This window comes from Pseudochaenichthys georgianus, chromosome 3 (assembly GCF_902827115.2).
Source record: "Pseudochaenichthys georgianus chromosome 3, fPseGeo1.2, whole genome shotgun sequence".
NCBI classification, from domain to species: domain Eukaryota; kingdom Metazoa; phylum Chordata; class Actinopteri; order Perciformes; family Channichthyidae; genus Pseudochaenichthys; species Pseudochaenichthys georgianus.
Window position 1 is genome coordinate 49,685,434 of NC_047505.1, and position 15,257 is coordinate 49,700,690.

General features: G+C 41.9%; 1 protein-coding gene across 2 annotated transcripts in view; it reads left to right on the top strand.

The window, feature by feature from the left end:
- tars3 (threonyl-tRNA synthetase 3) overlaps window positions 1-14,694 on the top strand; it is a 35,562-nt gene extending 20,868 nt beyond the window's left edge. For both annotated transcript variants that reach the window (XM_034079612.2, XM_034079620.2), the window contains exons 11-19: window positions 967-1,133; window positions 4,805-4,967; window positions 5,255-5,392; window positions 7,978-8,055; window positions 8,147-8,247; window positions 9,622-9,726; window positions 11,349-11,421; window positions 11,508-11,622; window positions 13,810-14,694. In XM_034079612.2, the coding sequence (XP_033935503.1) occupies window positions 967-1,133; window positions 4,805-4,967; window positions 5,255-5,392; window positions 7,978-8,055; window positions 8,147-8,247; window positions 9,622-9,726; window positions 11,349-11,421; window positions 11,508-11,622; window positions 13,810-13,958 (1,089 nt within the window). In that variant the 3' untranslated portion in view covers window positions 13,959-14,694. The remainder of the gene's footprint in view (window positions 1-966; window positions 1,134-4,804; window positions 4,968-5,254; window positions 5,393-7,977; window positions 8,056-8,146; window positions 8,248-9,621; window positions 9,727-11,348; window positions 11,422-11,507; window positions 11,623-13,809) is intronic.
- The last annotated feature ends 563 nt before the right edge of the window (window positions 14,695-15,257 follow it).

Below are 15,257 nucleotides of genomic sequence, written 5' to 3' on the forward strand. Positions count from 1 at the left end.
CCAGGTTGCCCATATGGTTAATCCGGCCGTGTCCACATGTGGTAATAAGTTTAAATGATGGGCCAAAGTTCTCAGTTAAAGGAATACTTCACCCACAAAATGATTATCTGTATATCATTTGTTAGACGCTTTATCCAAAGCGACTTACATTCAGTACTGTGGACAATCCCCACAGGAGAAATTTGGGGTGAAGTGTCTTGCCCAGGGACACAACGACATGCTGACTGCAGCGGGACTTGAACTTGCTATCCCCTGATTTGATATTTTAATCTCACCCAGTGTAACCTTGAATTCTTGCAACACACTTTACTTTTTCACGAGAAAATCTAAGCTTTCGTCACGAGTTCCAGAGATTTTAGTGGTCAAAAGTTGCTCAAACTTCAGTGTGACGGTACAGAAAGTTGTGTGTGTGTGAAGTATCTGCAGAGATGTGTCGACATCTTGAAGCTTTCACAGCACACACCAACACACACACACTAACACACACCAACACACACCGGACCGAGCCAAGGAGAGCACATTGCACAGAGACGGTGCAAGATCATTATCACGTCACTTCAGTCTGTTAACGCTGTGTAAAAAAAGCTGAAACTTTTAACACCGAGGGGTTTTACTGATGGGATGGCTTCTCATCACTGGAATTGGAGAGATATTCAAGTTTCTAAATATAGCTAAATTATATTTATCCAGGTGCTTCATTTTTTAAAAGCTCCTTCCTGTTTCCTATTCACTTCCACATGGCTAAAATACTTCAGGTAATCAGTCTTCTGTTGTTGTCAGCCAAGGAGCTCAACGTGCCATGAAACTGTTTTGCTTAAGAAGAACAAATAAAACCCACCGGATCTGATTTCCGTTGAAGTCGCTGAACATGCCAGAAATAATGATTGAAGCTCTCCAGAAAAATACCGGAGTGTGAGTCCAGATGGCTGTGTGTCACTTTTTTATGTGGTTGTGTTGTTTTCCTAGGAAGAGTACTGGAGAAGAGGCTTCCAGGAAGTAGCCTCCCCCAACATCTTCAACAGTAAACTGTGGGAGACGTCTGGCCACTGGCAGCACTACAGCGACAACATGTTCTCCTTCCCCGTGGAGGACGACATCTTCGCACTGAAACCCATGAACTGCCCCGGGCACTGGTAAATAAAACCTCTGTCCAAAAATCAAACGGTACATTTTTATAACCCTCCTTTGGTTTTAGTTTTTCAGCCTCTTGTTGCTCCTGGGCTGTTTTTAAAGGCAAAATCCTCTTCTTCATGTCTCTTCTACATCAACATGTGTCCCCTCTTCTTCATATCTCTTCTACATCAACATGTGTCCCCTCTTCTTCATTTCTCTTCTACATCAACATGTGTCCCCTCTTCTTCATATCTCTTCTACATCAACATGTGTCCCCTCTTCTTCATTTCTCTTCTACATCAACACGTGTCCCCTCTTCTTCATGTCTCTTCTACATCAACATGTGTCCCCTCTTCTTCATGTCTCTTCTACATCAACATGTGTCCCCTCTTCTTCATGTCTCTTCTACATCAACATGTGTCCCCTCTTCTTCATGTCTCTTCTACATCAACATGTGTCCCCTCTTCTTCATGTCTCTTCTACATCAACATGTGTCCCCTCTTCTTCATGTCTCTTCTACATCAACATGTGTCCCCTCTTCTTCATGTCTCTTCTACATCAACATGTGTCCCCTCTTCTTCATGTCTCTTCTACATCAACATGTGTCCCCTCTTCTTCATGTCTCTTCTACATCAACATGTGTCCCCTCTTCTTCACGTCTCTTCTACATCAACATGTGTCCCCTCTTCTTCATGTCTCTTCTACATCAACATGTGTCCCCTCTTCTTCATGTCTCTTCTACATCAACATGTGTCCCCTCTTCTTCACGTCTCTTCTACATCAACATGTGTCCCCTCTTCTTCGTGTCTCTTCTACATCAACATGTGTCCCCTCTTCTTCATGTCTCTTCTACATCAACATGTGTCCCCTCTTCTTCATGTCTCTTCTACATCAACATGTGTCGACTCTTCTTCATGTCTCTTCTACCTCAACATGTGTCCCCTCTTCTTCATGTCTCTTCTTCATCAACATGTGTCCCCTCTTCTTCACGTCTCTTCTACATCAACATGTGTCCCCTCTTCTTCACGTCTCTTCTACATCAACATGTGTCCCCTCTTCTTCATGTCTCTTCTACATCAACATGTGTCCCCTCTTCTTCACGTCTCTTCTACATCAACATGTGTCCCCTCTTCTTCATGTCTCTTCTACATCAACATGTGTCCCCTCTTCTTCATGTCTCTTCTACATCAACATGTGTCCCCTCTTCTTCATGTCTCTTCTACATCAACATGTGTCGACTCTTCTTCATGTCTCTTCTACCTCAACATGTGTCCCCTCTTCTTCATGTCTCTTCTTCATCAACATGTGTCCCCTCTTCTTCACGTCTCTTCTACATCAACATGTGTCCCCTCTTCTTCATGTCTCTTCTACATCAACATGTGTCCCCTCTTCTTCATGTCTCTTCTACATCAACATGTGTCCCCTCTTCTTCATGTCTCTTCTACATCAACATGTGTCCCCTCTTCTTCATGTCTCTTCTACATCAACATGTGTCCCCTCTTCTTCATGTCTCTTCTACATCAACATGTGTCCCCACTTCTTCATGTCTCTTCTACATCAGCATGTGTCCCCTCTTCTTCATGTCTCTTCTACATCAACATGTGTCCCCTCTTCTTCATGTCTCTTCTACATCAACATGTGTCCCCTCTTCTTCATGTCTCTTATACATCAACATGTGTCCCCTCTTCTTCATGTCTCTTCTACATCAACATGTGTCCCCTCTTCTTCATGTCTCTTCTACATCAACATGTGTCCCCTCTTCTTCATGTCTCTTCTACATCAACATGTGTCCCCTCTTCTTCATGTCTCTTCTATATCAACATGTGTCCCCTCTTCTTCATGTCTCTTCTACATCAACATGTGTCCCCTCTTCTTCATGTCTCTTCTACATCAACATGTGTCCCCTCTTCTTCATGTCTCTTCTACATCAACATGTGTCCCCTCTTCTTCATGTCTCTTCTACATCAACATGTGTCACCACTTCTTCGTGTCTCTTCTACATCAACATGTGTCCCCTCTTCTTCATGTCTCTTCTACATCAACATGTGTCCCCTCTTCTTCATGTCTCTTCTACATCAACATGTGTCCCCTCTGTGGAAAGAGACTCTGAAAGTTTCAGGAACAAAGATTCTCTCTCTTTTTGATCCATTTATATAAAAACCTGTCTGAAATGAGCTGATCAGATTTTGGCCACTTTATGATGTCATAACGATGTGTTGTCTTGTGTAGCCATTAGCCAATCAGCAACCAAGGTAACCCCCCCCCCCCCCCCACCTTATCACCTGAATCTCCTCCTAGAGCTCCATTGAGTTATTTTTAACCAAATAGCCGCTTTCACGCCAAGCACTTTGCCGTATGTAGTTCCCAGCACTTAGTACCCCCATGGAACTAAAGAGCCGATCGCGTTCACACCGGAATAAGTTCCCCGAGGGAAGATTACGCAAATGAAGCCGCTGACGTCACTTCGTCTTCTTCTGCTTTGGGTTTACTGGCAGGCCGCAAACCACTTCACGGCGTATACTGCCGCCCAAAGTCCCCGGCCGGAAGTCCCCGGAGTTGGGGAAGGCTTCAGTAGAAGCTGCTGGGACTCCCAGCAGCTTCTACTGAAGCCTTCCGAGTAAATCGCCAGAACGCCGACACCTCCTCATCTCCACGCTCCCATGTTTTATTTTGTGTTGCCATAAGTTAGTCTCTCTGCGTTGGTGCGCTGGGCTAATGCTAATGCTAATGCTAATGCCAGCAAATACAATGGCGGCTTCAAAAAACTTTTCAGAGTTTTACGGGGCGTGATTTGCAATCCGCCCAGCCAATCAGAAATTGTACTTTTTCTCCCCAGGAAAGTCCCACCTCTCTAGCTGGGACTACAAATGGGGGTAAAAGTTCTAAGTTCTCTTTTTGGTGTGAACGGAAAATTCCAGGCACTATCGGAACTAAACGGGAAAAGTACGGGGAAAAGTACTTGAAAGCACCTAATCTCTCTCAGAGGGGCGTGGGGAGGGGCTCCTTATTTTCATCTGAAGTAACAGACAGAGAATCAGCACTTTGGAAACAGGGCTGAAACAGAGGGGATTATGGGTAATGATTATGGGTAATGCTGCAATGATCATCTGTTTCAGCCAATCAGAGACATGTTCTGTATATATCTGAGAGCTGTAATATAGTGATGAAAAACAGCATCATAGGGGACCTTTAACTGCTCTTACATTAACACAAAAACCACGAATCGTCACCACATTTTATTTTGCAACCTTTGAAGCTGTACACAATGTCTCAGATACTGGTTCACATGAATAACTGCAGTGAATAGACAATGTAAATGTATTCCAAAATTAACATTGTGTTGATTTGTGGGTGTGTGTATCTGATGGATTATCTAGGGTTTCCCACTCATTTCCTCTGACCGGGAACACAACAGTGTTACAAAGTGGACTAAACCACTCACAATTCAATGGAAGTGGTGTGTTATATCTTCAAATGCATACTGTGGAGGATATCATAAGGCCTTGTAGTAATCAAATGTAAAACACAATATTTATGATTGATGAAAGTAGGAAATTGGCCCGATTCGACCCGATAAACGACATGAGGGTTAAAGCGTACTGTTGTTTTGACTCCCTGCTCTCTGATCGTCCTTCCCCCCTCGGTGGATCAATCCAGTTCCATCTTCTTCTTCATCTTCTTCTCCCTGCAGTCTGATGTTCAGCCACAGGCCTCGCTCGTGGAGGGAACTTCCTCTGAGGTTTGCAGATTTCGGGGTCCTCCACAGGAACGAGCTGTCGGGAACGCTGACCGGTTTAACCCGTGTGAGGCGCTTCCAGCAGGACGACGCTCACATCTTCTGCACCATGGAGCAGGTGATCGCTCTATCAGCGTTTACAAGGGGTTTGATACAAGCGGGAGGTCTTTGAAAATACAAAAAGCCATATTTAAATGGCTTTTCTAAGTTTTTTTACATACAGAAGTCAGTATTCACTCATTCACACACGTTCATTCAGAGGCTGACATGCAGGGTGCCACCAGATAACTGTAATTTGGCCATTGAATAAACATATCTTTCATTTTAACATTAAAAAAACATTTTAGAAACGACCAGCTATTAATGAGTCAATTATATATTTCTGAATCCTTCTTCTCCCGACAGATCGAGTCGGAGATGAAGGGCTGTCTGGATTTCCTCCGCTGCGTCTACAACGTGTTCGGATTCTCCTTCCAGCTGCACCTGTCCACGCGCCCAGAGAAATATCTGGGAGACATCGCCGTGTGGAACCAGGCGGAGAAGGTAAACTGCATCGAAAGTGTGAATTATGGTAGATGTGAGACACTCTTATTTCTCTTTTAAAAATGCACAGCTTTTACACTTTGAATTCTTATTCGTCATGTCTTTCTGTACCTCCTTTTTTATGTTTGTATTGCTTGGAGATATTTCTTTATATTCGTAATTTTTATATATTTTCCAAATTATCTCTATATTTGCTATAAACTAAATTCCTCCTACTGTGATAATGTATACACCATTGTACAACAACGCAAAGTCCTTGTATGTGTAAACCTGATTCTGATTCAGTGGCACATATTATAAAATGCCGGGAGTGGTGCAGTGACGCGTCCTAAAACCCGGAAGTAAGTTAGCATTTTACCACTTCCGGTTCCCTCGTCTCAGAGCCAATGGGATCTCTCCGTAGGATTTTGGAAAATAGCTGGAAATCAGGTCTGTGGTTGAAACGCATTGAAGAGACGGATCACGTTTTGTTCAGCCGGATAATCTCCACATGTCTACCCTACTTTTATAATTTTCGAATCTTAAATCTAGTCGCCAGAAGCAAAATGCTAACGTTATGCTATAAACGAGCTACAGCAGGGTCGCTGCTTCAACTTAAGATCCATATTCAAAACTCAGATTCAAAATGGTTCAAGTTGAAGCGTTTGTTTTAACAGCCTGCACGAGGCAGGGACTTGCTTTCAAGCAGAACAGGGCAAACAAATTTAGCGGGCGTGTTTACGTGTTCGGTGTAATGACATACAGCGTCCTCGACAACTTCTGTAGTCCTATTCAGCCACTTGGTAACAACCATCGTTCTTCAGACACGTCAACTCTTCAGAAATCACTGCTGATGGATTTAATGTCGTAGAACAAAACGTGATCCGTCTCTTCAATGTGTCTCAACCACAGACCTTCGCACTTCGAGATTTGTCTTGGCAGATGAGAAGCGCTATATAAATTAAATATATTATTATTAGACCTTATTTCCAGCTATTTTCCAAAATCCTACGGAGAGATCGCGTTGCTTTTTGTCGAAGGAACCGAAAGTAGTAAAATGCTAACTTACTTCCGGGTTTTAGGACGCGCCACTGTGGCACTCTATTGCTGCACCTTTTAGTTTCAAGCAAATCATTAAATGATATAGCACGGATGATCAAAGAGTTGCTTGCTTTTCTGATCGTACAGCGGCTCACAGAGGAATTATTTATTCATTTGGCAAAACTAACAAGAGATCAATTCCTGCCTTTTTTTTGTTCAACAAATGTAAGCTCCATTTAATTTAAAGAAATGGTTGAATAGTTTTTTAGTCACGCTCAGGTCTGACATTACTGATTTGCGAGATAATGCTCCGTATAATACAGCAACACGTGGGAGGCACTTTAAATACATGAAGACATGGCTTGGTCTGGGGGTCTCTAAGTGTCTCTCCTAAAGTCTTAGCTATCATGATCATCAATCTTTCTCATGTTATGTTCTTTTTTGGTCATTTCGTGCCAGTCATCCAGCATCTCGCTCATATTTTCATCTGCTCCACCTCCTGCATCTTGATCTTCATCTTGAATGAACAATTATGTGCATTTTGGATCGGTTTTAAGTCTGACCTTTTGTAACATTTTGTACCATTATGGTTAGGACTTTTTTACAATAGAATATCTAGTTGTTATTCCAACTGAGTGGCTGCACAATAGGAGGTTAAAGGCTCCAGTAGTGGTATCAGATCTGAGGCGTGTTGTCAATAAAAGGAAAGCTCTTTGTTTCACTTGATTTTAATTGTTTATTTTGCACAGTTGGAAATTGCAAAATGCACTTTGTGATGTCTTTTATACATAAATACGTGTCCCCCGGTGCGTCGGGGAACTCACGCAGCGTCAGAAAATAAAACCCTCTCTCTTTTCCTCCGTACCCAAATCTATTTAAAAACGGGGGTACAACGAGCGGATACAGATTCCATCTGAACTGACGTCGGCGGACCCACAGAAAGTTGCTATCAGAAAGAATGCCTGACGTGTTTTGGACGTAATCTCGTCTTTGTTTATATTAGCAAGCCTCGCTAACACTGAGAGCTAACCTGTACTGGAGAGCACGTGTTTTAAAAAGCTGGAAATAAAAAAAGGAACTCACCTTGTGGTAAACCCGCAAGAGAAAAAGCATTTGAGCTCCAGACTGTTTCAGAAATAACCCTTGACGTGGTTTAAACAGGATGGCGTTTTATCACAGCAGAATTTAACTTTATCTCCGGTAGAATTCTGATCAGGCATTAGCTCCGCCTCCTCTTATTTATTTTTTTCAAGCTAAGGACCCAAGATCTGCGTTTTTCTAACAGGGCCTCAAAAGAGGGGTAAGAGCAGTATTAGGCAATGGGTGATCTGTTTGCTATTTTGAAAAAAAAACTTCACAGACATGTTTTGTATAGGTATGGCCCTACAATATATGTTTCAAATAAAGCGTGATTGGTCCACTTTAAGGGCTTCACTTAAAAAGTGAAAGGGCAGTGGGTCGTGCAATCTGAACTACAGTTTGACTTGGCTTGCTTCACAGAGTTTTCCTTTTATTCTCTTGTGTTGTAAGTATATATTAAATGCGTGCCTCGTGTGTTTTGACAGCAACTGGAGAACAGCCTGAATGACTTTGGGGAGCCATGGAAACTGAACCCTGGAGACGGAGCTTTTTATGGACCTAAGGTCAGGAAAACATAACAATTCCTGCTAAATGCAAAATGAATCGGATCTCGAGGGTCTATAACGTGTGATTATGCATTCCTTGCTGCTGCAGATTGACATTAAGATCAAAGATGCGATTGGACGTTACCATCAGTGTGCGACCATTCAACTGGACTTCCAGCTGCCAATCCGCCTCAACCTGACCTTTGTGGGGTGAGTCAGCTGATGAAAACATGCTGCGTCGGTGTGCTTTAGTGCACTCAGGGTTACATGTTAGTCCCTTCATGAATAACAAGGCTCATGAGTCATGTCTTTAAGAGCTAAAGAGTCCTATAGAAATATATAAGAACTCATTGAGCAGGCAATTCGTTTTCTTTCTATTCAAATCATTCAACATTAAACCAGCCACTTCACACACACACACGTTAGTTTAATTGGTTGGGCAGAGAGCTTACAGAGAAAACAGCTGTTGATTGAGTTATCCAACCACATTGCCCCTGGTTCAAGAATATCAAGGCAATTTAACTAAACGTTACTATAAACAAGCTCCAAAACAAATAAAAACAATTAGAACTATTTTCAGGTCTTAAAGTGCACCTATCATGCTATTTTTAGGCAATAGCATAGGTCTCAAAAAATTGATAACAAATAAAAAGGAGGGTCTGAGCTCATGCGGGACCCGGCAGCTACCGTCTAAACTAAATGCTGCCGTGATGAAACGCCATATCATGGATCATCAAGGATTCTCTCTGAAACAGTCTGGAGCTCAAAGGCTTTCTCTCTTGCCGGTTATACCACAAGGTGAGTTCCTTTCTACTTCCTGCTTCTTCACACACATGCTCTCCAGTACAGGTTAGCTCTGAGTGTTAGCGATGCTAATGTAAACACCGACCATATTACGTCCAAAACAGTTGAGCATTGTTTCTGATAGCAACTTTCTGATAGTGCCGTGGGTGCACATTTCAGATATTACGTCATATCGGACGCAAATCTGGATCAGCTCTGTTGTAACCCCTCTTTTAGAGATTTGGGTACGGAGGAAAAGAGAGAGGGTTTTATTTTCTTACGCTGCGTGAGTTCCCTGACACACCGGGACACATGTTTATGTATGAAAGACATACAAAAGTGCATTTTGCATGATAGGTCCCCTTTAAGATAGTAATAAGAAGACACCCACAGGGGCCAAAACAATAAGCATTACCAAAAATGAAAAGTAATAATAATGTTTTACACGTACACATACAAATCGGAATAATATTGCCATAACATAATTTTTTTAAGATGAACCAAAAAACTCAATATTTCTTTATTAGCACCTCAAGAAAACCCACTTGTTAACCCAGCATGTAAAATGATGCACATACAATCAGATATACAGCAGGTAGTAAGTACAGTTTAAAGTACTATTTACATGTGTTTTGTGTATATGTACCTTTTGCTTTACTTTGGAGAAAACAATTACACATTTCGAGTAAATTCAGTCTAAACTCATGTAGGTCTAAACAGCCTGTATTCAATACTTGTTTCTTTGATTGTGGAAATAAAGTGATTTTTTGTGACATCTCTCCCTGACTAAATGTCTTTCAGGACGGACGGAGACGATAAAGCCCGACCGGTCATCATCCATCGGGCCATCTTAGGCTCGGTGGAGCGGATGATCGCCATCCTCACTGAGAACTACGCAGGGAAATGGTGAGGGGCTTCCCATCTGTTCTAATAGCTTCATTTAATAAATTTAGTGAGATTTAGATATCATTATTCGAGATGTTACTCTCAGGTTCTTTGGGTTTTAGGCCTTTCTTTGTAAAGTCTGTCTGTCAGGCTTGAGGCTCACAGAGGACACATCGCATCATTTATTCACTTAAGATAAGATAAGATAAGATAAGATAGTACTTTATTGATCCCAATTTGCGAAATGTTTGCGTTGCAGCAGCATAAAAAGACATGGCATTGTACAATAAAAATTCAAGACAAGAAATAAACAAGAAAGTAGAAAATATGCATGTTGAATTTATGAAATTCAAGGTATTATATATACATAAATATATGACAGATGGAATATTAAATATTGAACAGATGAGGGTGGGGTTATCCATGATGGACAACAGCCTGTTCAGTGTCCTCCTCTCCACCACAGCTTCAAAGGGGTCCAGCTTGATGCCGATGACAGACCCAGCTTTCCTGATCAGTTTATTGATCCTGCTGGTGGTGTCACCGGCTCTGATGCTGCCCCCCCCCCCCCCCCCCCCCAGCAGACCGCAGCAGTCTTTTAAACAGTCTACTCACATCCAGTTGAACTCATGCCTATTGATGTTCAAAATCGTAAATGGTGTTAAGATTTTATAATGAAAATACATGCATACATTTATTTTGAATTGTTTTGCTTTTATATTGATTTTTGTCTTAAAGGTGGGGTAGGTAAGTTTCAGAAACCGGGTCGAGATACACTTTTTGTTATATTCCATGGAATGCTCTTAACATCCCGATAGCAATGAATATCTGAAGTGCTTTGACAAAAAATCCATAACAAAAATGTCATCTGTAGAAGCCGTAATACTGTAAAAAGTACAACCAATCCGTTTAGCCGAGCCGTCTAAAATAACTGGACGGCCTACCTGCCTGTCAGCCTTCCATCGGGGCACAAACTTATCTCGTGCCCTCATTGGTCATGTGCGCGTTCGTGTGTGTTGGAGGAGGGGCTCTGTGAGGAAGTGGCAGATTTTCTCCGGTTGTGTATTTTCAAATTCTAGCGATCTCGAGCCGGTTTCTCAAACTTACCTACTCCCCCTTTAACAGTTACAATACGATTTGACAAACACCTATATAACACATTACAGGAAAGGGAAAACCCCAAAGCATAAAAGGGCCTCTAACTATACGTAATGAAAACAAAGGAAACATTTGCCACGCTGTGTAGCATTATAACCACTCTCCTTTCTGGCACATTTTAAACATCCCAGTGTCATACATATTTCACAAAGTCGTCGTACTTTTTCTCTGCCAAACATAGGTGAATATATCCATCCTGTATATTGCTATAGAGATTGCTTTCCTACAGTCTGTCTCCGTCCTCTGCAGTCTCTGTAGAAAGACCTATCTTTTCACCTTGGCTTTTGTTGCCACTCGAGATGTGTGTGAAGTGTTCTGTTATTACGTGTGTTCCTTTCAGGACTCCACGTGGTCTGTATTTTGTTTTTATGTTGACCTTACATTTCTGCCTCATGTGGTTATTGTATTCATGTTTGTGTGGTCTTGGAATTCTATTTCTGTGAAAGGTGCTATACTAAGTACACTTATTATTATTATTATTACAGGCCTCTGTGGCTCTCTCCTCGTCAGGTGATGGTCGTGCCCGTCAACACGTCCTTTGAGGATTACGCAAAGAAAGTATGTCCTATTCTTCTCCATCTTAACCACATGTCACTGGAGTGCCTCAGATTTGTGTAATGCTGAACCAAAAATGTTTTCCTCAGGTGTGTGAGCAGTTTACAGAAGCTGGCTTCATGGCGGATGCTGACCTCGACTCCGGCTGTCTGCTGAACAAGAAGATCCGCAACGCTCAGCTGGCCCAGTATAACTTCATTCTAGGTGAGAAAATAAATATGTAGTTCCTCTGAGACGAGAAGATGTCTATCCTGCGTTTGCTGCTATCTTTAAAAACACAGTTATTCCTGACTCCCACAAGAATTTGGTCTGTTTTAAAGACAGTTTTATATCACGTTATTATACATGATGGGAAGAACATGACAGGTCAAAACAAACACTACAACCAGTGGCGTTTTTATATGTACAAAAGTGGTGGGGCACGAACAACTTGTAGTTAGGTGTGTATATATACCGTATTTTTCGGACTATAAGCCGCGACTTTTTTCCCCATTTTTTTTGTAGAGCTAACGGCCACTAGGGAACCTCCTAGATCTATGGATTTTACAGGTAAAATTAACCACCTTTAACGCTATGGGCTCTATGACCGGTCCGCGCCCGCCACCTCTAAGCGGCGGCTCCAGCAGGAAAAGCTGGAGGCCGGAATAGAGTGAGACAGGTAGCGCGCCAAAGTAAAAGTGGAACCGAGAGACAGAACGAGAGCAAGACAGACGGACAATTTAGCTGCTGCGGCTTATATGCAGGTGCGCTTTGTAGTCCGAAAAGTACGGTAAGCTTCTGGTGGCAGAAGCTTATATATACGGGTATAAAGAAAACACAGACATTCATCACAAGGTCACAATCAATCGATTCAGCAGAGCAATAGCCTGTAGGCAAAACACAGACGATATGATAAAATGAACTTACCAAAGCTGAAGTAGATGGTCAACTTCATTCACTTTCTTTCCGTTTTACTGATTGTAATCGCTCTACGCTGCTCTCTCTCGTCTCCTCTTCACGACAAGGTGAAAACTACACTTTTCGCGGCACATGTACTTTATTTTTATTTTATTTAATTATGAGATGACGTTTGGTTGGTATGCACGGTGCCCCTATGGTGATTATGCCACACACATTGAATAGAAAAATACTCTCAGAGCAGTGTAGTTTTTACAGCACCCATTCGCTTAGACAGTGCGAGAGACCCAGGTCGCTCAAAACGGCTCAATAGGCACACTGTAGACACTAATTAGAAGAACGCAGACTAAAAAAGCAATGTACAGACGAATCAGATGACTAAACATGATCTTAAAATATATTTTAAGATGTATTTCTCTTGCATTTATTTGCATTTTTTTGGAATTCTTATTTGAATTACTTTCTGCTGACACGAGCCCCACCTGCCCCTAATGACCAGTCGCCATGACTACAACACACTTTAAATCTTGTGATGTGGGCGTGTTTATTGGCAAAAGTACAGGTCAGTTTTTTGTGAGTCTTTACATAACTGGAGAGAAGCAAAGGGGGGAGGATTTTATAACATGGAAAGAATATGTTTACAGAAACAATAAAATAAGGTAGGCAAAAAAAGAATGTCCTCGCTGGATTTGGTTAATGACATCCTTTGGTCCAAACATTTTATTCATCCAAAATGGTTGCCCTGCTGTGTGAGGCTTTCCTTTAGCAGCCCCCATTATTCTATGTATTTTGGGTATGTACTATGTAGGGTGTCTTTCTCCCTTTTGTAATGCTGGCTCTGGAGTCTATTTGTAACTTCTCGGAGACACCGTAATGTTGAGGGAGGAAGTATGCTGCTGTATGTGCTGCTTTACATACGTATGTTTAGTGGCTGTAAATGTAAGGGATTACACCGTACAACAATTTAGCATTTCGTAACAGCATCAGTGAAGATAAGGCAACTAAAACAAGTGCAATACCAATTATTGGGCATGTTAAAGTCCATATTTTACCCTGCCGGCAAAGGGTTTTAAAACCCTAACAACATGTTTGATATTATATCTGCTTTAAATTTGATTAAAGTTACATAATTGTTGGTATCAGAATAACTTCAGACTTCAAAAATCTATCTGCAGCTACAACTGGAGATACATTTGCATTCAAATCACTATTCAATACTCAAAATGAAATCATTTAAAAAAAGATAGAAGAAAGCAGATAACAGTAAAATTAAAAATGGCCTGAAAAAGTAATACAAATATAATATATCATCATTTGAACAATTATGAGTCAAAATAAAAATGTTTTTAATATTTTGACGCTGACCTTACGTTCTTGTATTCAGCGGCACAAAAGCAGGGATTGTGTTAGGGTAGCTGTGTGTGTCTGTTGTTGTTTTTGTGTGTGTGTGACTTGGCCCATGTGAAGCTGTTGTGTCTCCATGTGTCTTGGCAGTGGTCGGGGAGAAGGAGAAGATGACTAACGGCGTCAACGTGCGCACACGAGACAGCAAAGTCCACGGAGAGCTGTCGGTGTCCGAGGTGCTGGCCCGCCTGACCCTGCTCAAACAGAGCCGCTGTGCAAACGCCGAGGAGGAGTTCTGATCCACACACACTCATATACACACACACACACACACGCACACGCACACGCACACACACACACACACACACACACACACACACACACACACACACACACACACACACACACCAACCATGTATACATCACTTCAGGGGACATTACATTGACTTACATGCATTTCCTGGAGACTTATCCTAACCATAACCAAGTCTTCACCCTAAAATGAATGATCCCCCTCATGGGGACCTCCAATTTGTCCCCATAAGGGAAGCCAGTCCCCACACGTGACGGTGTAAACAGATTTAGGTCCCCACAAATATAGTAATGCTAGGCCACACACACACACACACACACACACACACACACACACACACACACACACACACACACACACACACACACACACACACACACACACACACACACACACACTAAAGTTATTAGTGGAGAAGGGCATGGGATGGCACGTGTGAAAATGGTACAGAGAAAGCGTAATCAGACAGGAAATGATTTTCTGTGAGCGAATGTGATGAAAAGGGATTCTACACTACATTAAATTGCCCATTAATCATGTGTGCAGGGTAGAAAAGGACACGTTTGTGTACGATGTGTTGGTATTATACTATGTGGAAGTCTAATCCTGAAGGGAAGTTGCTCGATAATTTAACAAAACAATGTGAAGATTGTTATAATGAAGAATCTGTGAATTTTCCACAAAGCTCTGTCTCTGCAGGGAAATAAAATAAAATGACTGAATGTTTGTTTTGTTGTTTTTATTTTCACAACAATAGAAACGTTTTAAATATTGTAACTACGCAAGGAATAAAACTTGAAGTGGTTACCTGTTACAAATACCTTGGTATCTGGCTTGATGTTTGTCTCACTTTTAAACTTCATGTCAATAACCTGCTTAAAAAGCTGAGGGTTAGGCTAGGGTTCTTCTACAGGAACAAGTCCTGCTTCTCGCTTGAGGCCAGGAAAAGGCTCTGTGACCTTTGACCTGTGCTGGACTATGGTGATCTGATGTATATGAATGCACCTGCCCATTGCCTGGTCAAGTTAGATGCTGCGTATCACAGCGCACTGAGATGTGTGACAAACTGTAAAGCATTAACCCATCACTGTACCCTGTATGCAAGGGCTGGTTTGCTTTCACTAACTGTACGGAGGCTCAGTAACTGGTACATTTTTATATACAAAGCCATGTTAGGGAAACTTCCATCTTACATCTGCTCCCTGATCTCACGGAGAATTGTAAGTGGCTGCTGCCTGAGATCGAATGCTGTGGTTTTATTAAATGCGCCAACTGCTAGGACTGT